Source organism: Leucoraja erinacea, chromosome 34, assembly GCF_028641065.1.
Source record: "Leucoraja erinacea ecotype New England chromosome 34, Leri_hhj_1, whole genome shotgun sequence".
In the NCBI taxonomy this organism is placed as follows: Eukaryota; Metazoa; Chordata; class Chondrichthyes; order Rajiformes; family Rajidae; genus Leucoraja; species Leucoraja erinaceus.
Genome location: NC_073410.1, coordinates 6,671,621 through 6,693,494, shown reverse-complemented (window position 1 = coordinate 6,693,494; position 21,874 = coordinate 6,671,621). Strand labels below are relative to the sequence as shown.

The 21,874-nt window shown below is 44.3% G+C and overlaps 1 protein-coding gene across 2 annotated transcripts in view; it reads left to right on the top strand.

Annotated features, from left to right (window-relative positions):
- cdh23 (cadherin-related 23) overlaps positions 1 to 21,874 on the top strand; it is a 533,293-nt gene that overhangs the window by 367,593 nt on the left and 143,826 nt on the right. For both annotated transcript variants that reach the window (XM_055661759.1, XM_055661758.1), the window contains exon 28: positions 21,313 to 21,373. In XM_055661759.1, the coding sequence (XP_055517734.1) occupies positions 21,313 to 21,373 (61 nt within the window). The remainder of the gene's footprint in view (positions 1 to 21,312; positions 21,374 to 21,874) is intronic.

Sequence of the window (21,874 nt, the reverse complement as noted above, 5' to 3'; positions counted from 1 at the left end):
AAAACGTCACGAGTTTACCGGATTTCCCGAGTACCTACCGTTACTCGTACGAGCCGCTACGTGACATCCACGAGCTCCTACGTACCCGCTACATACAAAGCAGGTACAGGATACATAGAAACATAGAAACAAAGAAATGAGGTGCAGGAGTAGGCCATTCGGCCCTTCGAGCCTGCACCGCCATTCAATATGATCATGGCTGATCATCCAACTCAGTATCCCGTACCTGCCTTCCCTCCATACCCCCTGATCCCCTTAGCCACAAGGGCCACATCTAACTCCCTCTTAAATATAGCCAATGAACTGGCCTCAACTACCCTCTGTGGCAGAGAGTTCCAGAGATTCACCACTCTCTGTGTGAAAAAAGTTCTTCTCATCTCGGTTTTAAAGGATTTCCCCCTTATCCTTAAGCTGTCACCCCTTGTCCTGGACTTCCCTAACATCGGGAACAATCTTCCTGCATCTAGCCTGTCCAACCCCTTAAGAATTTTGTAAGTTTCTATAAGATCCCCTCTCAATCTCCTAAATTCTAGAGAGTATAAACCAAGTCTATCCAGTCTTTCTTCAAAAGACAGTCCTGACATCCCAGGAATCAGTCTGGTGAACCGTCTCTGCACTCCCTCTATGGCAATAATACTGAGTTGGATGATCAGCCATGATCATATTGAATGGCGGCGCAGGCTCGAAGGGCTGAATGGCCTACTCCTGCACCTATTTTCTATGTTTCTATTACACGAGCTCGAATCAGGGGAGCTCTGGAGAACTTGAATTACCTCGTACAGTGGGACAGGCCCTTTAGCAAAGATGGGGAACAGCGCTATCCCACGACAGAGTGCTTCACACTGAACAATCAGACTGTTCTAGGTCCTGTTCTACTGAGGACTGTTCTACTGTGTCTTGGACTGTTCTACTGAGTTACCTTGTAAACCTTACCTGGTTAACCATTATAACCAGTGTTAATGAATGCTTCATATTGATCAATTAGGTTTAATTTCCCAGGTAGACATCTTGACTAAATTAGGATCTGAAATTAATATTGAATTGATTCACAGATCATCTGTTTCCTCACTTGTAAACGTGGTGTTTCCAAGATCCGTGTCCCAGTCAATGTTTTTTGTTGAATAATAGTGGTTGAATTATTTTCATTGCTTCTTTAGAAACATAGAAACATAGAAATGAGGTGCAGGAGTAGGCCATTCGGCTCTTCGAGCCTGCACCGCCATTCAATATGATCATGGCTGATCATCCAACTCAGTATCCTGTACCTGCCTTCTCTCCATACCCTCTGATCCCCTTAGCCACAAGGGCCACATCTAACTCCCTCTTAAATATAGCCAATGAACTGGCCTCAACTACCCTCTGTGGCAGAGAGTTCCAGAAATTCACCACTGTTTTAATACTGTAAAACATCTATGACAATTTCTCAGGATAGTTCTATAGTTTAGTTTGGAGATACAGGGTGTAAATCGCCCATTCGGCCCATCGAGACCGTGCCGGCCAGCGATCACCTCTACAGTAGTTCTGCCCTACACACTATGTACAATTTTTACAAGGCCGATTAACCTACAAACCTGCACGTCTTTGGAGTGTGGGAGGAAACCGGAGAACCTGTGGAAAAGCACACGTGGTCACAGGGAGAATGTGCAAACTCTGTACAGATAACATAGAAACATAGAAATTAGGTGCAGGAGTAGGCCATTCGGCCCTTCGGGCCTGCACCGCCATTCAATATGAACTGCAGATGCTGGAAAATCGAAGGTAGACAAAAATGCTGGAGAAACTCAGTATCCCATCTATGGAGCGAAGGAAATAGGCAATCTCTCGGGTCTTGACCCGAAACATTGCCTATTTCCTTCGCTCCATAGATGCTGCCTCACACGCAGAGTTTCTCCAGCATTTTTGTCCTATGAACCTATGGTCTTTTGGCCATTTATCGAAAATCAATTAGCCTGCAGGCAGTCAACACTGAGAGTTCCAGAGATTCACCACTCTTTAATACTGTGAAAAATCTATTCTTTTCTCAGGATAGGTTTTCTATAGTTTTTCCCCTTTATCCTTAAGCTGTGACCCCATTGTCCTGGACTTCCCTAACATCGGCCAACAATCACCTCTGCATAGTTTGGCCGTCCAACTATGTAAATTTTTGTAAATTTCTATAACCTGCACCCCTTTCAATCTTCTAAATTCTAGAGAAAGTAAACCAAGTCTATCCAGTCTTTCTTCATAAGACAGTCCTAACATCCCAGGAATCAGTCTGGTGAAACCGTCTCTGCACTCCTACAAGGAATGATGGCAATAATGTCCTTTCTCAGATTTGGAGAGACAAAAGCATTGTACGCAATACTCCAGGTCACTTGGTCTCACACAAGACCCTGTACAACTGTATAACACCCATAGTCAGGATCGAACTCAGGTCTCTGGTGCAGTGAGGTCTGTCTATCACACCTACAAGGAATGGTTTGGGATGGAGTTTCTAGGTTAGTAAAATAGCAACAAACATTGTTCCAAAGATGTGTGTTCATAACTTCATAAAACATAGGAGTAGAATTAGGTAATTCGGCCCATTGAGACTGCTCCACCATTCAATCATGGCTAATCTATGTTTTCCTCTCAGTCCCTTTTTCCTGCCTTCCCCAGTAACATTTGACACCCTTGCTAAACTGCAACCTATCTATCTCCGCTTTAAAAATGCCCAATGACTTGGCCTCCGCAGCTGTCTGTGGCAGTGAATTCCACAGATTCACCACCATCTGGGTAAAAGAATTCCTTCTCATCTTCATTCTAAAGGTACATCCTTTTATTCGGAGGCTGTGTCCTCTGGTCCTAGACTCTCTTACAACTGGATGAATCCTCTTCACATTCACTCTTTGGATCAGTGACTTACATTGAGGGGGTGAGTTGTTTGGGATCTTTTTGGTTCATTTTGGAGTTTTAGGACTTTGTTTGTACTCTTCGTAAAACTCATTTTGTTTCAGTAATTGGAAAATATCACTCGATTAGACCAGTGACTTGCAATCTCTAAGGGACCAACTATTGGATGAAGGTATTTCATGACATTCCATTTTTCTTTATGACGTAGATGGAGGCCATTCAGCCCACTGAGCCTGTGCTGGCCAACTGGTCAATCCCATTCCCCAACTCACTTTCCCTTTATTCCCCTGACATTCCCGCCAACCAGTTCTCCCAGATGCTGTATAGGAAGGAACTGCAGATGCTGGTTTATACTGAAATTATATACAAAGTGCTGGAGTAACTCAGCGGGCCAGGCAGCATCTCTGAGGGACAGGGTTCATCACCCATCCTTTTTCTCCAGAGATACTGCCTGACCCGCTGAGTTACTCCAGCACTTTGTGTCCATCTTCCAGATGCCGCCTTGAAATCCTCTGTTTCGAGAGGAATTCACGCGAAGGATCCCTGCTCCTCGTTAGAGATGGTGATGAAGGTCAGCCTTAACCCTGGTGTTAAGGAGGAAAGTAGTTTTGTCATTCATGCCGGTGTTTCAGTCAGACACGCACAAGCGCTGAAGCGAGTCTACTTTCCAATCTGCCAGGAAATGGGTTTAGCACTGATAGCAATCCTGTCAATGCCTCAATGGTTTTCTTTTACTGCACAACTTTTCTGAAATCTCTCAGTCTAAACAACTTGGCAAATCCCCTTCACTTTCTTTCATTGAACTGCGCACCGTTTGGCTCAGACTTTTTACCCCAAATCCGCCCATGCCTTAAAGTCACTGTGTTTTTCAACCACGTCTTGTCCATGGACATGCATCCCACTGACATGTGGGATTGCTGAGTGGTAGGAACACATGTTTTGAAAGGCACTGAAACTGCATTTTGTTAGCAAAGTGCTAATTTTGTGTGATCACTGTTTATTACCAGCAGGTGAAAAGAACAAGTTTGTCCGTAGGATTGAGTTCCACTGGAGTCCAACTTAAGTGTGTGTCTCTACTGTGATTCAGAAGCTAAATGAAAAGTCCAAGCAATTTATGTGAATCTTAACTTGATGAAAATAACTCATTGTTGATGTAATAACCATTAACTCCAATTGAACAAAAACCTCATCACCATCAAACAAAACATCTCATCATCTCGCCTGTGTTGGAAGGAACTATAGATGCTGGTTTATACTGAAGATAGACAAGCAATGCTGGAGTAACTCAGCGGGTCAGGCAACATCATTGGAGAAAAGGAACAGGTGACGTTTCTAGTCGAGACCATTCTTCAAGCCTGAAGAAGACCCCAGAGATGCTGCCTGACCTGCTAAGTTACTCCAGCATTTTGTGTCCATCTTTGGTATAAATCATCATCTGCAGTTCCTTCCTACACACAGCAGAGTGAAGGACAGACTAGATAAACTTGCCTCTGAAGCTTGGAAGTGAAATGGCTTTAAGCGGCTTGATCTTATTTAAACAGTCTGCTGCGAGGTGGTGTCCAGGGAGATAACGTAAATATGGTTCATCAGGTGCAAATGCATGAGAATTAGCAAAACACAGATAGAGAATTAGAATGTAGAAACAAAGAACTGCAGATGTTGGTTAATACACAAAAGGAGACGCAAAGTCCTGGAGTAACTCAGCAAGTCAGGCAGCATCTCTGGAGAACATGGATAGGTGACGATTCAGGTTGAGACTGAAGAAGAAGGGTCCTGGCCCAAAATGGCACTGATCGATGTTCTGCAGAGATGTTGCCTGATGTGCTGAATTACTCCAGCCATTTGTGTCCTTTGGAGAATTAGGACTTTATTAACGCAGCGATGGAAAATAACCCAATTAAAATAGTGCTCACTACAAACTCAATACTATCTTTCCAAATTGCATGAGTAAATTGTATCTTGTAAGTTGAAGCACAGGAGGAAGCCACGGAGTCTCCCGAGTCATCGATGTTCCCCTGCAGTACAGTCCAGTACCTTACCCCAGGCCCTTTCCTTCAATCAGCATAAGTTATCTTTCTTCAATTACGTGCCCAATTTCCATTTACAAACCCAGACTAACACTTGCATCCCCCACCTCTGCAAGCCATGTGTTCAGGAGAAAAGCCACACATGAAAAAAAAGATTCCCTGTACTTTGGACCAGTTTATTGATACACCACGTTAACTGGTCCTTCGGCCCACTGCATCCACGCCAACCATCGTTCATCCATTCACAACAAATCTATGTTATCCCACTTTCTCATCATCTCCCTACACAATTTTATAGAGGCCAAATAACATGAATATGAATTTAAGAGGGAGTTAGATGCAGCCCTTGTGGCTAGGGGGATCAGTGGGTATGGAGAGAAGGCAGGTACGGGATACTGAGTTGGATGATCAGCCATGATCATATTGAATGGCGGTGCAGGCACCTATTTTTCTATGTTTCTATGAATATCTTTGGAAGAATGTGCAAACTCCACACAGACAGGACCCGAGGTCAGGTTCGAACCCAGGCCTCTGGCGCTTTGAGGCAGTATCTCTACCAGCTGCACCACTCTGATGCACTGTTTCACTGGTATGTGTCCAGTGAAAGAGAATTATTGATATTGTTTCAACAAAGATTTTCCTTTGTTGAAACACTGCTCAGTAACTGCAAGAACAGCAGAACAAGAACCACATTGACAAAGGTGCAAAAGATATCTGAAATTTCAATGACACCACTTGTTCCTGTAAATCCTTTAGAACGATATAATGTTAGTCATTCCTTCCTTTGTTCTGTTGCATTTGCCTCTTACGTTGAGAAGAACACTTTGAGCAGGACTTTGGAGATAAACTAATGTAAGTGGAGTGTGTAGAAAGGAACTGCAGATGCTGATTTACACCGAAGATAAACACAAAATGCTGGAGTAACGCAGCGGGACAGGCAGCATCTCCAGATGGAAGGAATGGGTGACGTTTCGGGTCGTGACCCTTCTTCAGACCCTGAAAACTTGAAGAGGGGTCTCGACCCGAAATGTCACCCATTCTACCCCGAGAAGCTGCCTGTATCACTGAGTTACCCCAGTATTTTGCGTCTATCTCCAGCAAATGATGTACAGACTTGAAGGTTAAGATTTAAGAAGGAACTGCAGATGCCGGTCTAAACCGAAGATAGACACAAAAATCTGGAGTAACTCAGCAGGACAGGCAGCATCTCTGGAGAGAAGGAATGGGTGACGTTTTGGGTCTGAAGAAGGGTCTCGACCCGAAACGTCATCCATTCCTTCTCTCCAGAGATGTTGCCTGTCCCGCTGAGTTACTCCAGCTTTTGGTGTCTATCTTGAAGGTTAAGGTGTTTGGCAAATCTCCAGAGTTATCATACAGCAGGGAGGTCAACATTAGTGCACATTAGCAACTTAATTTGTCTCCGACAGCAGGTTAATCAGAATTTAGTTAAAATCATGCAAATCTACCACAGTCGTTGCATATGGCAATTTATTATAATAAGCATTAACAAATGTCAGTAATTGTGACTTTGGATCATGGATGGTAAATGAGCAGATGAGAACTACTCGTGTAACAAAGAGGTGGTGCAGATGTTCGCTTGGGTTTTTGGAATAATTATGGCACTTAACCCTGGAGGAAAGGATCCCACACACGAGAGAACAGGGAGAAAGTGGGCAGACTTGACAACTGGATAAAGCAGAATATGAATTAGAAGCTTTTTAGAGTTTTCCATTTTAGTTTAGTTTAGACATATAGCACAGAACAAGGGGTCACAGTTTAAGGATAAGGGAGAAGTATTTTAGGACTGAGATAAGAACATCATTTTTTACACAGAGAGTGGTGAATCTGGGGAATTCTCTGCCACAGAAGGTAGTTGAGGCCAGTTCATTGGCTATATTTAAGAGGGAGTTAGATGTGGCCCTTGTGGCTAAAAGGAGCAGGGGGTACGGTGAGAAGGCAGGTACGGGATACTGAGTTGGATGATCAGCCATGATCATATTGAATGGCGGTGCAGGCTCGAAGGGCCGAATGACCTACTCCTGCACCTATTTTCTATGTTTCTACAACCAGGCCCTTCGGCCCACCGATACTGCACCGACAAGCGACCTACACACACTAACACTAATCCTACACTCTAGGGACATTTTACATTTACACCCAGCCTATTAACCTACAAACATGTACATCTTTGCAGTGTGGGAGGAAGGCAAAGATCTCGGAGAAAATCCACGTGGTCACGGGGCGAACGAACAAACAGCACGCGTAGTCAGGATCGAACCCGGGTGTCTTGCGCAGTAAGGCAGCAACTCTACTGCTGCACCACCGTGCCACCCTAAGTTGCAAGTTTCATTAAACTACATTTTATTTTCATTAAACTCTCCAACCATTTCCAGAATAGCAAGGCAACATCGGTCTGTTTGTGCTTCAGCTTTTGACCAGGGGATTTGTTCTGCAATGGCCTAGAATAGTAAGATTAAACGAGAACTTACCAGTTTGAAGTTTGATCTGTATTTTATGAGGAGGAACGTTGAGGGAATACATGAAAGAAACCCGCTACGCGCATGCGTGTCATCCTTCAAAGCAGCGGTGTGAGGTCACAGATACCCTATATTGACCTAAAATAGCAAGATTATCAAAGAGATACCAGCTCAAGATTTGACCCTATGAGGGTGGGAGCGGAGGGCATGTATTCCCTCAACGTTCCTCCTCATAAAATACAGATCAAACTTCAAACTGGTAAGTTCTCGTTTAATCTTACTATTTTACTTCGGAGTCACGTGAGGGACTCCATGAAAGATTTCAAAGCTCTGTGACCTCATGCCGTGGAAACGAGTCCATGCTTCACAACTGCCTTGGTAGTTAGAGAGAAATTGTTAATTATATTCAAAGCATTCATACCAATTATTTAATGGAAATGATAAATAATATCGAATTAATTGAAATCATAACCCTGTATTCTTCAGGGATAAATTATCATACAGAACTTAAAATTGGTCCCCGAAAACACGTTCCCATACTGCTAACTGGTTTGTTAACATTTCTGAAACGTATTCTCCAACAACCATCCTGCAATCCTGATGATTTGGTCCATGGATACATCAAGGCGTTTTGCTGCAGATGTAGCTGCAGCCCTGGTGGGGTGAAAATGAAATATGTTATTGTCCACTCCCGCCTATCAGACCATTTTGCGGTGGCAGAAATATGGGATATGAGTTATACTCTATGGTACAGTATCTTAAAGCTGATTAAACGCCAATTCCTTGCCTCTGATAGCCTTTTTTCTTACTGTATAACAAAACCATACTTTACTATACAGAGGCATTGTCCTCCGGGTAGGCCATCAATTCTATGACCTGCCCCGCTAATCCTGGCCTATTTTGTTTAATAACACGGTCCTGGATCACAAACCTCAATCTTCGTGCCGCAATAGTGAAGCCATCCAGTCTTACTTTTAGCAATAACTGGAGCTTATACACTGTGACTAGCGCTATCAGCATACCATTTCTAGTTAGTTATCCAGATTTAATGCTGTAGCCGGCGACCAATTCCTTAGCAAGATCAAAGCCACACTTACATTCCAAATATAGTTATGTTACTGTTTCTTGCCATAAATAACTTGACAATGCACTTTCGGCATTATTCACAGTGCTGAAACACAGTCCTCCATATTGCAGGCTGGTAAGCAACTGTAGCACCCCCGGAACATCCTTATTTCTGTGGTCCAGAAAGTTATCATGGCAGTAATTAGTCCATATTAATAGGACGTAAATACTGTTATAGAGTAGACCTTCTTCGTGCTGCTGTGATCATGTCCACAGTTCTATCGATAGCCCCATGTCCCATAGCGGTGTTATAGAGTCTACAACCTACTAAATCAATATTTTCTATGACATGGATAGCTATCCTCAGTTACTGGATGCACCAGCAACTTAGGACTACGGCTATCATTATACATAGTTCCAGCACCATGTCCTGTACCCCGGGAAAACCATAGTTGGGTAAGCCAATCAGGTACTAAGACATCCCCAATGCCGATTCCTGTTGAATGTCCCTTCGTACCCCAAATTTATAACTAGACAAGGAGGTAATACATAAATGGAAAACCCCTCCCCTAGTGCAGTGAAAACAGCATCTGTAGCTTCTGCCTCAGGATCTGGTATCAATGATACATACCTCGGTAACTGGTGATTTAACCCCGGATACAATTCTAATATCCGGCCTTACCTACTTTACTGATTTTAGCAAATACCATCTATCCAACATCCATTTAGTACTTCCAATAATTTTTCGTGGCCTGGTGTCTGCCACTGATTTAGTATCCCTGGTAGATATGTAGCCCATAACCAAATATTCCTTTGGACACACCATTCCCAACTTTAATTTGCCAATTCATCACAAGCTGGTGATATCTTTCCACCCATATGACTTAAATATGCCATCACCGAGGTATTATCTATCTACCATCTAGCATGCTGCAGTTTCATTCCTGAGCAATAAGATTTTTGCCCATGAAATGCACTTAACATTTCTAACCCTTAGTGTTATGTAGGTTAGCTTCTTATATATTCCATCTCCCCCATAGCTCGAGATGGTATCAGTTGTACCATAACCAATTGCACTGGCGTCTGTTTGTAATAGCACAGACGGGTTGTGAATAACTATTGGGTTTGGAGCAATACTAAACATTGTGTTCCCCACATTGTAATTCTTTTATAGCTTCTATCATTTTTTCCCCTTGGCCAAAATAAATGACCTCTATAATATATGCACCCATTAAACTCTGTGGCTTTCCATATTAGTAAAGTCATTAACATATTAAATGTGTTAATGGTGTCAATTTTGACTTAAGTGGATGGATAATGAATCCCAGCTGTTCAAACAATAGTTTAGTGGCAACCACTGGCTAACATGCCGATTCATAAGTTATTCCCACAATAAGGATATCATCCAACTATACCATTACTCTATGATTTTGGTGTTGCCACAGTCCCAACGCTGGTTTAAAATTTTTCCCCCTGTTGGATATTGAGTAGCAAGGATCTTAAAGATTAATACTTGCCATACAGTAGTCTGCTGAACACTAAGTCTTTAGCACTGCTAAAAATATCCATTTTTAAAATGAATAAATTGCACAACATTGTGAAGTATTGATAATCCATAAGAATACGGCACCCCCATCTTTCTTATTTCTAATAAAGATATTTGAGACAAATCCTGTTGTTCAGGTTTGGTTTATTCCATTACCAGCATGTATATCTGTCCGGTATATGTTGTACTGGAGGGTTTTGTTTGTGTAGAAACTCTATCAGATATCCCTTAAAACCCTTGCTAAGGATATATCTGTCCATAGATATATTACACCACACTTCAACATGAAGTTGCAATATCCCCCAACTTCCGTGCTCCCTATTAATGCTGGAGCCCCAAATTCACCTACCTCCATGGTATTGTTGGTAACCAAGTTATTTTTCTTGGTTTCATATGCGGTTGTGGAGAGCCTAATGGTTAATGTTACTTATGCATCTTCCACAGTGGTCGTCCCGGCCCAAACCCTAAACAGGACGCTGCTGCTGGGTACCTCTGCCCAATTCTTTGTAGTATAATACAAAAACACTACCTCTCTTAGGATGCACATGAGGTTAATGTCTTCCCCAGATAACCTTTGGATGCTTTAATCAGCCCCAAAGTGAAGCCTCCTCGCCAATTCTTTACCTGTTTAGACAGGTCTCCCCCCCCCAAATAACGGGGTGTATAGCCCTTTGCTTACATAGTATAGCGAACTAGGGTCTAGAGCTGGCTTAATGGCCCTTCAAACTGCACATTCCAAAAAAAAAAATAGTGCTAATGGCATCCTCGTGGTCACTAATATTGTACACCTTATTTAACATGCGGGCCAAAGCTGTTATGCCCGCCATGAGACCTTTCAGAGTATTACGGATTTTCCCCAACTCCTAACGGCCTTCCCAACATGTCTGCAAATGTACCTGTAACAATGGCTACATTAAGAGCAGCACAATATTCCGGGGTATAGAAGCCTTGCCAACACTTCAGCAAAATATTAGCTTGAAGTTGATGGGTGGACACACAGTCCTTCAATACTCACAGCCATCCTCTCGCAATCCTTCTCCGTGAGTTCTGCTGGCAGTACTGCTCATCATGTTCGGCAGGTTGTTTTCCCCCCCTTCAATAGGGGACAGTGGCTCCATCACCTGCTCAGGCTTTACCCCGTCAGACCTTCCATACCCTCCTAAGAGGCGTCCGACATTTCATGCAGCCCATATGGGAAACAGCTGTGGGACTATTATTTGCCCACTGTGGCTACCTCCAATCCCGGAGCCTGCCAATATGGAGAATTTTACTCCAGCAAACCGCTCCAGCCGACTTACATGCTCTCGGGCACTCGTCGTCGCGGGTGCTTAATATATGGGACCGCTCCTGCCGACCTTGGTGCTCTCGGGCACTAGTCGCACGCGGTATATCCCACAGCCCGTCCCCATGCCTACGGGCACTGGACCGTTCCCCATGGTCCTGGTCCTCACGGGCACCTCTACCCATTTAGGGTGAAGTTTGGCACTCGCTCCCATCTGGGAGATGCTGGTGCCGACATTTATAGCTGGCTGCTGCTGGTCATTAAACAACAGCCCTTCAGCTCTATACTGACATCAGTCGGTGGCTCCCTGCTGTTCAGCATCCCACCAGTAACGACCTGTGGCTGTGGCCTGCCTTCCTTAGGTGGCTCCCTTCTGTTCAGCAACATACCAGTCTCTTCAGAATTCAGCAAGCACTCTGGAAAAAGCACCAAAAAAGGTAAGGGAAATTTGTTCTTACCTGTACTGGTTTTCAGCCTGCCGTTTTCGGAGGAACGTCCTTCCTCCCGCAGCCCCACAGACCCCGTAGCACAGGGCCATGGGCTGCTGTTCCCGATGTCTGCTCTCTCTCTCTCTCTCTCTCTCCCCGGGTGGAGCAGCTGCTTTAATCAGCTGCGGAGCGCCGAACGACTGCGTCTAAAAATAGACCCGACTTGGTCTAGAAACTCCCCGGGCCGTGTAGCTTTATTTCCCGCCCGGCAGCAGTGTTTTGCCGGTGCGGGAAACAACGTCGGGCACAGCTGTTCTGTGCTAAAAATAGCCGTTAGGGAAACCTCTCCGGAGGATTCCCCGCTAACGGCTGCTGCTGGCTGGTTCTGGCTGCAACATTTCTACAGTCTCCCTCCAGCTCCTGCAGCTTCTTGTATTTCCTACCTGCAAGGTAAGTGGAAAAATTTTGCAGTCTCTTACCTGCTTCTTTGCCTTTCTCTCTAGGGAGACGTTGTCTCCCACTTCTGACTCCGTCAATGCGTGTATGCGATATGACACGCATGCGCGTAGCGGGTTTCTTTCATGGAGTCCCTCACGTGACTCCGAAGTAAAATTGTAGAATTTATTCATGGTACAGGCAGGCTCTTAATCAATAAATATCCACAGATTACAAAACATACGGCCAATGCAAACGCTGGTTTAATTCCAGGATATTCCTTTATCTGGACGTAGACATATTTGTCAAAATTCCCGCTCTAGCAGTCTGGATCTGAAGCTGATTGAGGAGTTTCCAAGGTAACAGCGTTTCATTCCAAGTCCCATTAAGAATTAGATAAGAGATAGCCGTCAGTGGAAGTTAAACTAGTTTAACTGGCACTCAGCCACGCCATGTGCCTTTCTGGAATCCTCCCATATAATAAATGAAGCATCACATCATTAATTTACATTATGGCTGCTCAAAGGCTGCCATTAGCTCCTCTAGCTTGCCACTTTCTGGTGGGGTGGAGCGATTGATATGATTCCCGTGATGCATTCTGCTCGGCAAACTGATCCATATTGGGATCTGAAAATGAACATGAAAAGCAACCGAGCATTTCACACGGATAAACTTTTGCAGTTTGAATTTGTGCAATGTGTAGAACAAGAGGCTTTGAGCTGACAGCTTGTTTTACAATGTAGCGAGAGATACAGTTTCCAACCCAGCACTTTTTGCAGTCTCGTGCTGATTGAACAAACTTTGCAGCCAATTAGTTATTTTCCAAAGCACAAAGTCTGTGTTGCAATGTGAGGAAGGAGCAGGGGTCTGAGCCATCATTCCACAGGGTATGCGGGGCAAGTTGCAGATGAAAGTTGTTCTGCATAGTGTGGGAAGATTTTGGCACAGGTAGCAACATTGAGGTGGGTGGAAGATTGGCTGTTTCACAGCAAACAAAGAGCAGGCAAAATGGGTCATTTTCAGAATTGGCAAAGTGTAATTAGTGTTCTGCTATAGGATTGGCACTGGAACCTCAACTTCCTAAACATGTATTGGATAAAGGCACTGGAGACAAAGTTGGTAAATTAGCTGATGACTCAAAAATAGACAGGAAAATTCAATGATACTTTATTGTCACATGTACCCAGGTACAGCCATGGAACTGAAGATGGTGTTGGGTAAATTGTTGGGACTGAAGGCAGATAAATCCCCAGGGCCTGATGGTATACTTCCCAGAGTACTCAAGGAGGTAGCCCTAGACATCGTGGTTGCATTGGTGATCATTTTCCAATGTTCTCTCGACTGGATCAGTTCCTGTGGACTGGAGAGTAGCCAATGTAACCCCACTTTTTAAGAAAGGAAGGAGAGAGAAAACAGGGAATTAGAGACCAGTCATACATCGGTAGTGGGGAAGATGCTAGAGTTAAAGATGTTAGTAGTGCATTTGGAAATCAGTGACAGGATCGGTCAAAGTCAGCATAGATTTATAACCATATAACCATATAACAACTACAGCACGGAAACAGGCCATCTCGACCCTTCTAGTCCGTGCCGAACACTAATCTCCCCTAGTCCCATAATCCTGCGCTCAGACCATAACCCTCCATTCCCTTCCCATCCATATAACTATCCATTGGGGGAAATCATACTTGACTAATCTTCTGGAATTTTTTTGAGGATGTAACCAGTAGAATGGATAAGGGAGAGCTAGTGGATGTGGTGTATCTGGATTGTCAAAAAGCCTTTGACAAGGTCCCACTCAAGAGATTAGTGTGCAAAATTAGAGCATGTGGTATTGGCAGTAGGGTATTGAGATGGATAGAGAACTGGTTGGCAGACAGGAAGCAAAGAGTAGGAATTAACAGGTCTTTTTCAGAAGGGTATACAGTGACTAGTGCCACAAGGCTCGGTGCTGGGACCCCAGTTATTTACAATATATATTGACGGTTTAGACGAGGAAATCAAATGTGACATCTCCAAGTTTGTGGATGAAACAAAGCTGGGTGGCAATGTGAGCTGCGATGAGGATGCTATGAGGCTGCGAGGTGATTTGGATAGGTTGGGTGAGTCATATACAAGATCTATGTCTGTCTAGAGTGGGGTTTCATATTTCCAGGGTAATTCTTGCTATGGTTGGCAGGAGAGGTTGATCCCACTGCGTTAGTGTGTTGAGCTGAGACAGGCAGGAACACCATAGAAAATAAATAAACTTTATCCTTCTGCTGACAAAGTGCAATACATATGGGTACAATGATTTACAAATTAAAATGCAGGGTAAACGTGTAACAGAAGCAGGAAAATGGGAGATGTTAAATAATTGATTTTACTGTTTGATTATGTGTATAATGATGAAACTGACTCTCAAAACGCTCGGCAACCAGATACCAGCAGCATCAGTGAAACAGCTGAAATATTCTTGCCCCGGAGAGAACATTCTTGGTGTAATAAATAATGAAAGTGTAGGAAGCTCACAAAGACCGACAGAACAACTGGTGTAAGTCTGTGACGGGCAAAAACAGGAGGCATCAGCAGGAGAGAGCAAGTCGGAGATGGGATCAGAGGATGACAGAGCTGTGAGAGAGAGTGAGAGAGAGAGAGAGAGAGAGAGAGAGAGAATGTGACAATGTCAGAGGACGAATTGGGACTGGCTGCTGATGGGTTTGGAGGAGAGGAGACGGGTGACAGAACGACAATATTAGAGCATGCATTAGCACAATGAAAGAAAGAGCCAGACGGTATTAGTGCACAGAGAGACATGGCACTGGAATATGAATTTAGAACAGTCATGGATCCAGCACGCATTGCTGAGTGGACACAAGTCGGTACCAAGCACATAATATTGCTTGGTCTGGCAGATCACAAGCTGGCTGTAATGGGTGCAATTTAGTGTGTTTTAGTGTTTACGTGAGTCTCTGTTATATCTGTCAGCTCGGTGCTGTCAGAAGCAGCAGGAACCCAGTACTTATCCCATGGAGGAAGGAGAAGGTGCTGTTTGAGCCTCTTTACGTTTTCCAGTAAGCTGTCCTCGACTGTTCTGAATATGATTTAAATGCTTTCTCACAAGTGCATCCAGCCACTGTCTGAAGAAGGGTCTCGACCCGAAACGTCACCCATTCTTTCTATCCAGAGATACTGCCTGTCCGCTGAGTTGCTCCAGCATTTTGTGTCTATCTTCGGTGTAAACCAGCACCTGCCGTTCATTCCTACAAAGTAATTTTATGTGCTGCTCTTGGTACTTGGTCACTACTCAGTGAGCCAAAGAGCCTGGCTCCATGCTGTATCTCTAATCCAAACTGGCCAAGGCTTCTTCACCTGCAGTTCAACGCAGCATTGTTTTGTACTGTTGTTCTAACAGCAAGAGGCTGGGTTACAGTTCCAGAGTGTTGAAGCAATGTAAATGATTCGATGAGTTCTGGAGGGTTTTTCAGCCTCGAGAAGCAAGCGGAGGTTGTTTGCCGTTAGACCCGGGATAAACCTGGGATAAATTTACCCCCAATGGGGTACATATTTTTTCTCATTGACTGACTGTGTTTGGTTCTGGTATACCAGTATCTGTTCATCATTAGTTGCTCATAAATAAGTGAAATAACATTGTTATGTGCTATAAATGTTGTCGGGGCAAACGGAACGAAAAAGGATGGGATCCCTGTCCTAGATTGAGATGCAAGATTGAGAGGATGGGCTGCTGGAACGGTCGAGAGGTGTAAGCTGACTTCTCATTTGTTTAGATAGACACAAAAAGCTGGAGTTACTCAGCGGGTCAGACAGCATCTGTGGAGAAAAGGATTAGGTGACATTTCCTATTCCTTCTCTGCAGAGATGCTGTCTGACACGCTGAGTTACTCCACTGTTTTGTGTCTATCTTCGATTTAAACCGGCATCTGCCTTTCCTTCCGACACATTTCTCATTTGTTTAGTTTAATTTGGAGCTACAGTGCGAAAACAGGCCCTTCGCTCCACCGAGTCCACACCAGCCAGTGATCATAGTGTGTACACTCTCCTACACACACTAGGGACAATATACATTTATACCAAGCCAAATGAACATGCAAACCTGTACGTCTTTGGTGTGTGGGAGCAAACAGAAAATCTCGGAGAAAACCCACGCAGGTCACGGGGAGAACGTGCAAACTCCGTACAGACAGTGCCTGTAGTCTGGATTGAACCCGGGTCTCTGACGCTGTAAGGCAGCAACTCTACTGCTGTACCACCCTGGGGTCACGTGTTCTGAGGATGCAAACATGTTCTTCCTCTTCCTCTTGTCTCCCATTTCTGAAGATGTTGGTATTAGTATTGACAAGAGTATTTTATTGTCATATGTACTGAAAACAGAGTAATGAAATTCTTACTTGAAGCAGCAGCACAACAGGTTTGTCAGCACAGTACTTAATTGATAATGTAATAAGCAAACAAAAAAAAATCAGTGAATATATATCATACAATATAGTGCAACTCAGGCAGTTAGTTCAGTGTTTAGTTGGTGTTCATAGTGTTCAATAGCCTGATGGTTGCTGAGAAGATGCTGTTCACTGGTGTTCAATTAGTAGGTGTGGATGTGTGGAGCCAAAGAGCCTGCTTCATGGGGTCACAGAGTGATACAGTGTGGAAACAGGCCCTTCAGCCCAACTTGCCCACACCGGCCAACATGTCCCAGCTACACTAGTCCCACCAGCCTGCGCTTGGTCCATATCCCTCCAAACCTGTCCTATCCATGTACCTGTCTAACTGTTCCTTAAATGTTGGGATAGTCCCAGCCTCAACTACCCCCTCTGGCAGCTCGTTCCATACACCCACTACCCTTTGTGTGAAAAAGCTACCCCTCAGATTCCTATTAAATCTTTTGCCCTTCACCTTGAACCCTCTGGTCCTCGATTCCCCTACTCTGGGCAAGAGACTCCTCATCTGTTTCCTCATGACATGAGCTTTGTTTATGTGTAGTCTGACTCTGTGGATCATCCTGTGCAAACTAGTGACTGATTCCGTGGGATACCCTACAGCACGCTCTGATTTGGGTCAAGTTTTCAGCAGCCAATGAACCTTATAAAGCTGCACTAGATAGCCCAAACCTCAGCTGCAGATGTGCCCTTCCTTATTCAGGCCAGTGGTTTAAATGTAACTTGGAGCTGTGAAACCTGTCATCGCACAAGTAAAAGGGCTAAACCCCTTCTGCCAAATAAAAAGATTCTCCGGCGCATTCGATTTTTTGAAAGGAAATAACAATTTGGAGAGAGGGAGAAAATGATAGGTTAGCAGAAGAGTGCTGGTGAGATTGGTGTGTAGAATGGAGCATTGACTTGAATCTGAGTGGAAATGGGGGCTGGAGCAAAGCTGGCAATTGTGTGTGTGAGCGGGGAGAGAGAGGACAGACAACTTCTGATGGCACTGTGCACTTCCGACCACTCCATGCAAGTCACTTTAAAGCTTTTAAGGAAGGATGTCTAAGCAGTTCCTATGGAGCAGAGCAATTTCGTTGTGAGTTAATCACTATTTGCAAACCCACATCCACTGATTTATTTTTGGTAAGTGTATAGAGGTCAAAAAAACATATCTGTACATCACCTGCACCCATTGCATCATTACATCCCTATCCACTTTCTTTTCTAGAGAGTGAAACATTGACTCGTGTGCATGTAATGAAAGATCGCCATCTACAGGTTCACAAAAAACCACCAGCCAACCCAAAATTATTACAATCTCTCCACTAATTTGTCCTTTACAATTTAGTTTTAGTTTTTTTATAAGATACAGGCTCGTCAACCCATCAAGTCCACACCGACCATTGATCACCCGATCACAGTCGTTCTGTTTTCCTACTCAGTTCCTCCGCTCCCTACAAACTGGAGGCAACTTACTGGGCCGATTAACCTACAAACTGGCACGTCTTTAGGACGTGGCGTGAAGCCGGAGCACCCAGAGGAAACCCACGTGGTCACAGGGAAATGCAAGCAAGCAAACTCCACACAGACAGGACCTGAGGTCAGGATCAAACACGGTTTTCTGGTGCTATGAGGCAGCAGCTCTAATAGCTGTGCCATTGTGTCATAGAGTCATGGAATGTGGAAACAGGCCCTTCGGCCCAACTTTCCCATACCGACCAATCTACACTAGTCCCACCTGCATACGTTTGGCCCATACCCCTCCAAATCTGTCCTATCCATGTACCTGTCTAATTGTTTCTTAAATGTTGCTATAGCCCCTGCCTCAACCACCTCAAGCTACAAGTGTCAGGGAGAAGTAGATGTGACCATTCAGCCCATTGACCTTTTTCCATCATTTATTGAGATGTCTTGGGTTGACAAATGTTATTCGGCCTTAAAATAATCAATTGCCATTTGTGAAGGTGGATTCCAAAACCCTACGTATTTCTTGAACCCACTATGATTTTTCAACGTTGACCTTCACTGCCCAGCTTGTGAAAAATGTTTTCAGTCCACCTAGCTTATTAGTTCTGATGAATACCTTGAAAAATGCAGTCAATTCACCCAATAACCAAAATCCGAGAGGATAATCCCAGGTTTAGTCTGTGCACCGGAGAAAATACTCTGATAAAAAGCTGCACGATATGCAGGTGGAATTCAATCCTCCTCTGAAATCCATTCCGACAATGCATTTGAGCTGAAGGGCAAGAAAGTTAAAAAAAAAAACACATCCACACATGCATATGGTTGGTGTGTGTATGTGTGTATGTGTGTCCACACAGTGGGACTGGCTTATGCATGAATTCGAAGGATGATGTGTGCAAAATGTATGGAATAAGCAAACTAAACAAGGGCTTCTCCCTGGTGCTCAGTAATAATATTTAAGGTCAGGCATTCCATAAAATAAATGCACTTTCCTTTTAAAGTTTATTAGGTCTAAAACCCCCCTGGGTGAGTACGCTGGCAACTGTTTGTGTTTTATGTTTTTGAAGACGGGTTTTTGGAGCAGATTCAAGGCAGGGAAAAGGCATTATAATAATCATAGCCTTACTATTGCACTCAAACAAATCCTATTTATTCTCCTCATCGTTGCCATCCACTGAACCAACCTTTCCCCAGGCCAGATTCCACCAGCCATCTGCTAGCAATGGGCAATTTGCCTCCAAACCTCCCAACCCACGTCCCGGGAGAAAACCGTCGTGGTCACAGCGGAAATGTCCAAATTCCACGCAGATGTGAATCGGGTTCCGTTTTTATTCCATGACTTTACCGCACCTTATTTTTCATTATTCATCAAACCATCATCTGCAGTATGACTGATTGTAAAAAAAAAACAACTTGACTGTTTGTAAAAATAAATAAATCTGAGGATGTGCAGAGGTCCTGAAAGAAGGGAATTTTTTTTCCAATTATTTTTTCCCCAATGACTGATAGTCGATAAAAAACAAACAAGTTAAAGTAGTTGGAATCTGGAATTCACGGCCTGTAGGTATGGTGGAGGCAGGGTCCAGTGTGGTTCTCAATAGGGGAACGGGAAAATAAATGGTGAGGAAAACTCTTCAAGCCAACAGAGAAGATGCTGGAGGCCTGATCTAGTGCATCGCTCTAGTGGAGAGCTAGTATCGTCACAATGGGCTGAATGGACTCATTTTGTGGTGTAATCATCTCATGATTCTAAAAGCCGATTTCTTAGATGACCCTTATACACCAGATGGCGGGGTCTTATATGTGTCCATATAACCATATAACAATTACAGCACGGAAACAGGTCATCTTGGCCCTTCTAGTCCGTGCCGAACACTTATTCTCCCCTAGTCCCATCTACCTGCACTCAGACCATAACCCTCCATTCCTTTCCCATCCATATACCTATCCAATTTATTTTTAAATGATAAAATCGAACCTGCCTCCACCACCACTGGAAGCTCATCCCACACAGCTACCACTCTCTGAGTAAAGAAGTTCCCCCTCATGTTACCCCTAAACTTCTGTCCCTTAATTCTCAAGTCATGTCCTATTGTTTGAATCTTCCCTACTCTCAATGGAAAAAGCTTATCCATGTCAACTCTGTCTATATTTGCCCATGAAACAATTGCATTGACTTGCGCTTGTAATCCATGGCTTTCATCACGAACAAACAAATGCAGTACATTACAGCTGCCAGATGATGGTGGCCTAAGATTCTTTGACAGGGAATCATAAACTCGCAACCTTTACCCTGAGGGCACCAGGTGCACGGGAACAGCATCATCTGCAGGTCACCCTTCAATGGCGCACCATTCTGATTTGGGAGCCAAGTGGCGGTTTCCTTCACTGGCGCTTGGTCAAAATCTACCGTGGACACTCCTTCACCAAAAGCTCTGCAGCCGTTCAATGAGGTGACGCACCACACCGCTTTCTCAAAGGCGTTTAGCGATGGACAGTCTGCGCTGGCTTTGCCTTCAATCTCCACTCCTTGTGATTGAATAGAGAAGATAAACTTAAGGGCCTGTCCCACTTTCACGACTTAATTCAAAACCTCTGCCGAGTTTAAAGGACCTAAAAAAAAAATAAAGATCGTGGTAATGTACGAACTCCTACGACCTTCCACGACTATGTCCACGAACTTCTACGAGTATGTCTACGCATTCCCACGACTATTTCGATGCCCTCCTTATGAGTAAAAAGTTGCAATTTCTTTCATCCCGACCATTTATTTTCCTCGTGGACATTTTTTATCGGGCTGGAAAAAACGTCCCGACTTACCTGATGCCACGAGTACCTACGGCTGGCATAACGAGCCGCTACGATATATCTACGGACTCCTACGGACTCGTTACGAACATTCTGCGAGTTTGAATCAAGGGGAAAACTCGGGAGAATTTGTGAAAGTGGGACAGGCCTTTTAGAGTTGTGTTTGACAGGAGGGACGGCACGGTGGCGCAGGGGTAGAGTTGCCGTCTTATAGCGCTGTACAGTGCCAGAGACCTGGGTTCGATCCTGACCACGGGTGCTGTCTGTATGGAGTTTGTTCACTCTTCCCGTGACCTGCGTGGGTTTTCTCCGTTGTTTTTGACGGGGCTCAAGTTGGCAAATGCAAACTCTTTTGTTATTGTGGATCGCAGCTGATTATAGTTCCTGCATCCGCGATGTGTGAAAACCTGGCTCCGAAACACGTCCGAGCAGCTAGAAGCTGCCTCCTGTTGGTGTTTTTGCTGAATCTGTCTTTACTCTTGCTTTAATAGGTGGAAGCTACTGATGCAGATGAAGGAGATAATGGGAACATTTGGTACAGAATCCTCTCAGGTAACGTTAAGCTGCTCCTCCACCATTTGCCTGACCTGGCATCAAGCATTAGAATCTAATTTGAGGGTCTGTTTTCGCTGGAAGCAGATGTTTTCCACAGAGTTTGGCCGTGTGGAATCACAGGCTAGACAGAAGGGTCACATCAGTTTAATTAGCATCAATAACAGAATCTCTTTCAGGGGTTCTTACATTGCCAGCCACGGGAGTCTGAAGGTTGTGACTTCAAGACCCTCTCTAGTAGGTGTCCTGCCTAACCTAGACTGCCTGGGAAACAGCTGAAAGGTATAGTTTACTTTAGAGATACAGCGCGGAAACAGGCCCTTCAGCCCACTGAGTCCACGTCGGCCAGCGATCCCCAAACACTATCACTATCCTACACACACTGGGGATAATTTACAATTTTACCAAAGCCAATTAGCTTACAAACCTGTACGCCTTTGAAGTGTGGGAGGAAATCGGAGCACTAAGAGAAATCCCCACACAGCTCACGGGGAGAACGTA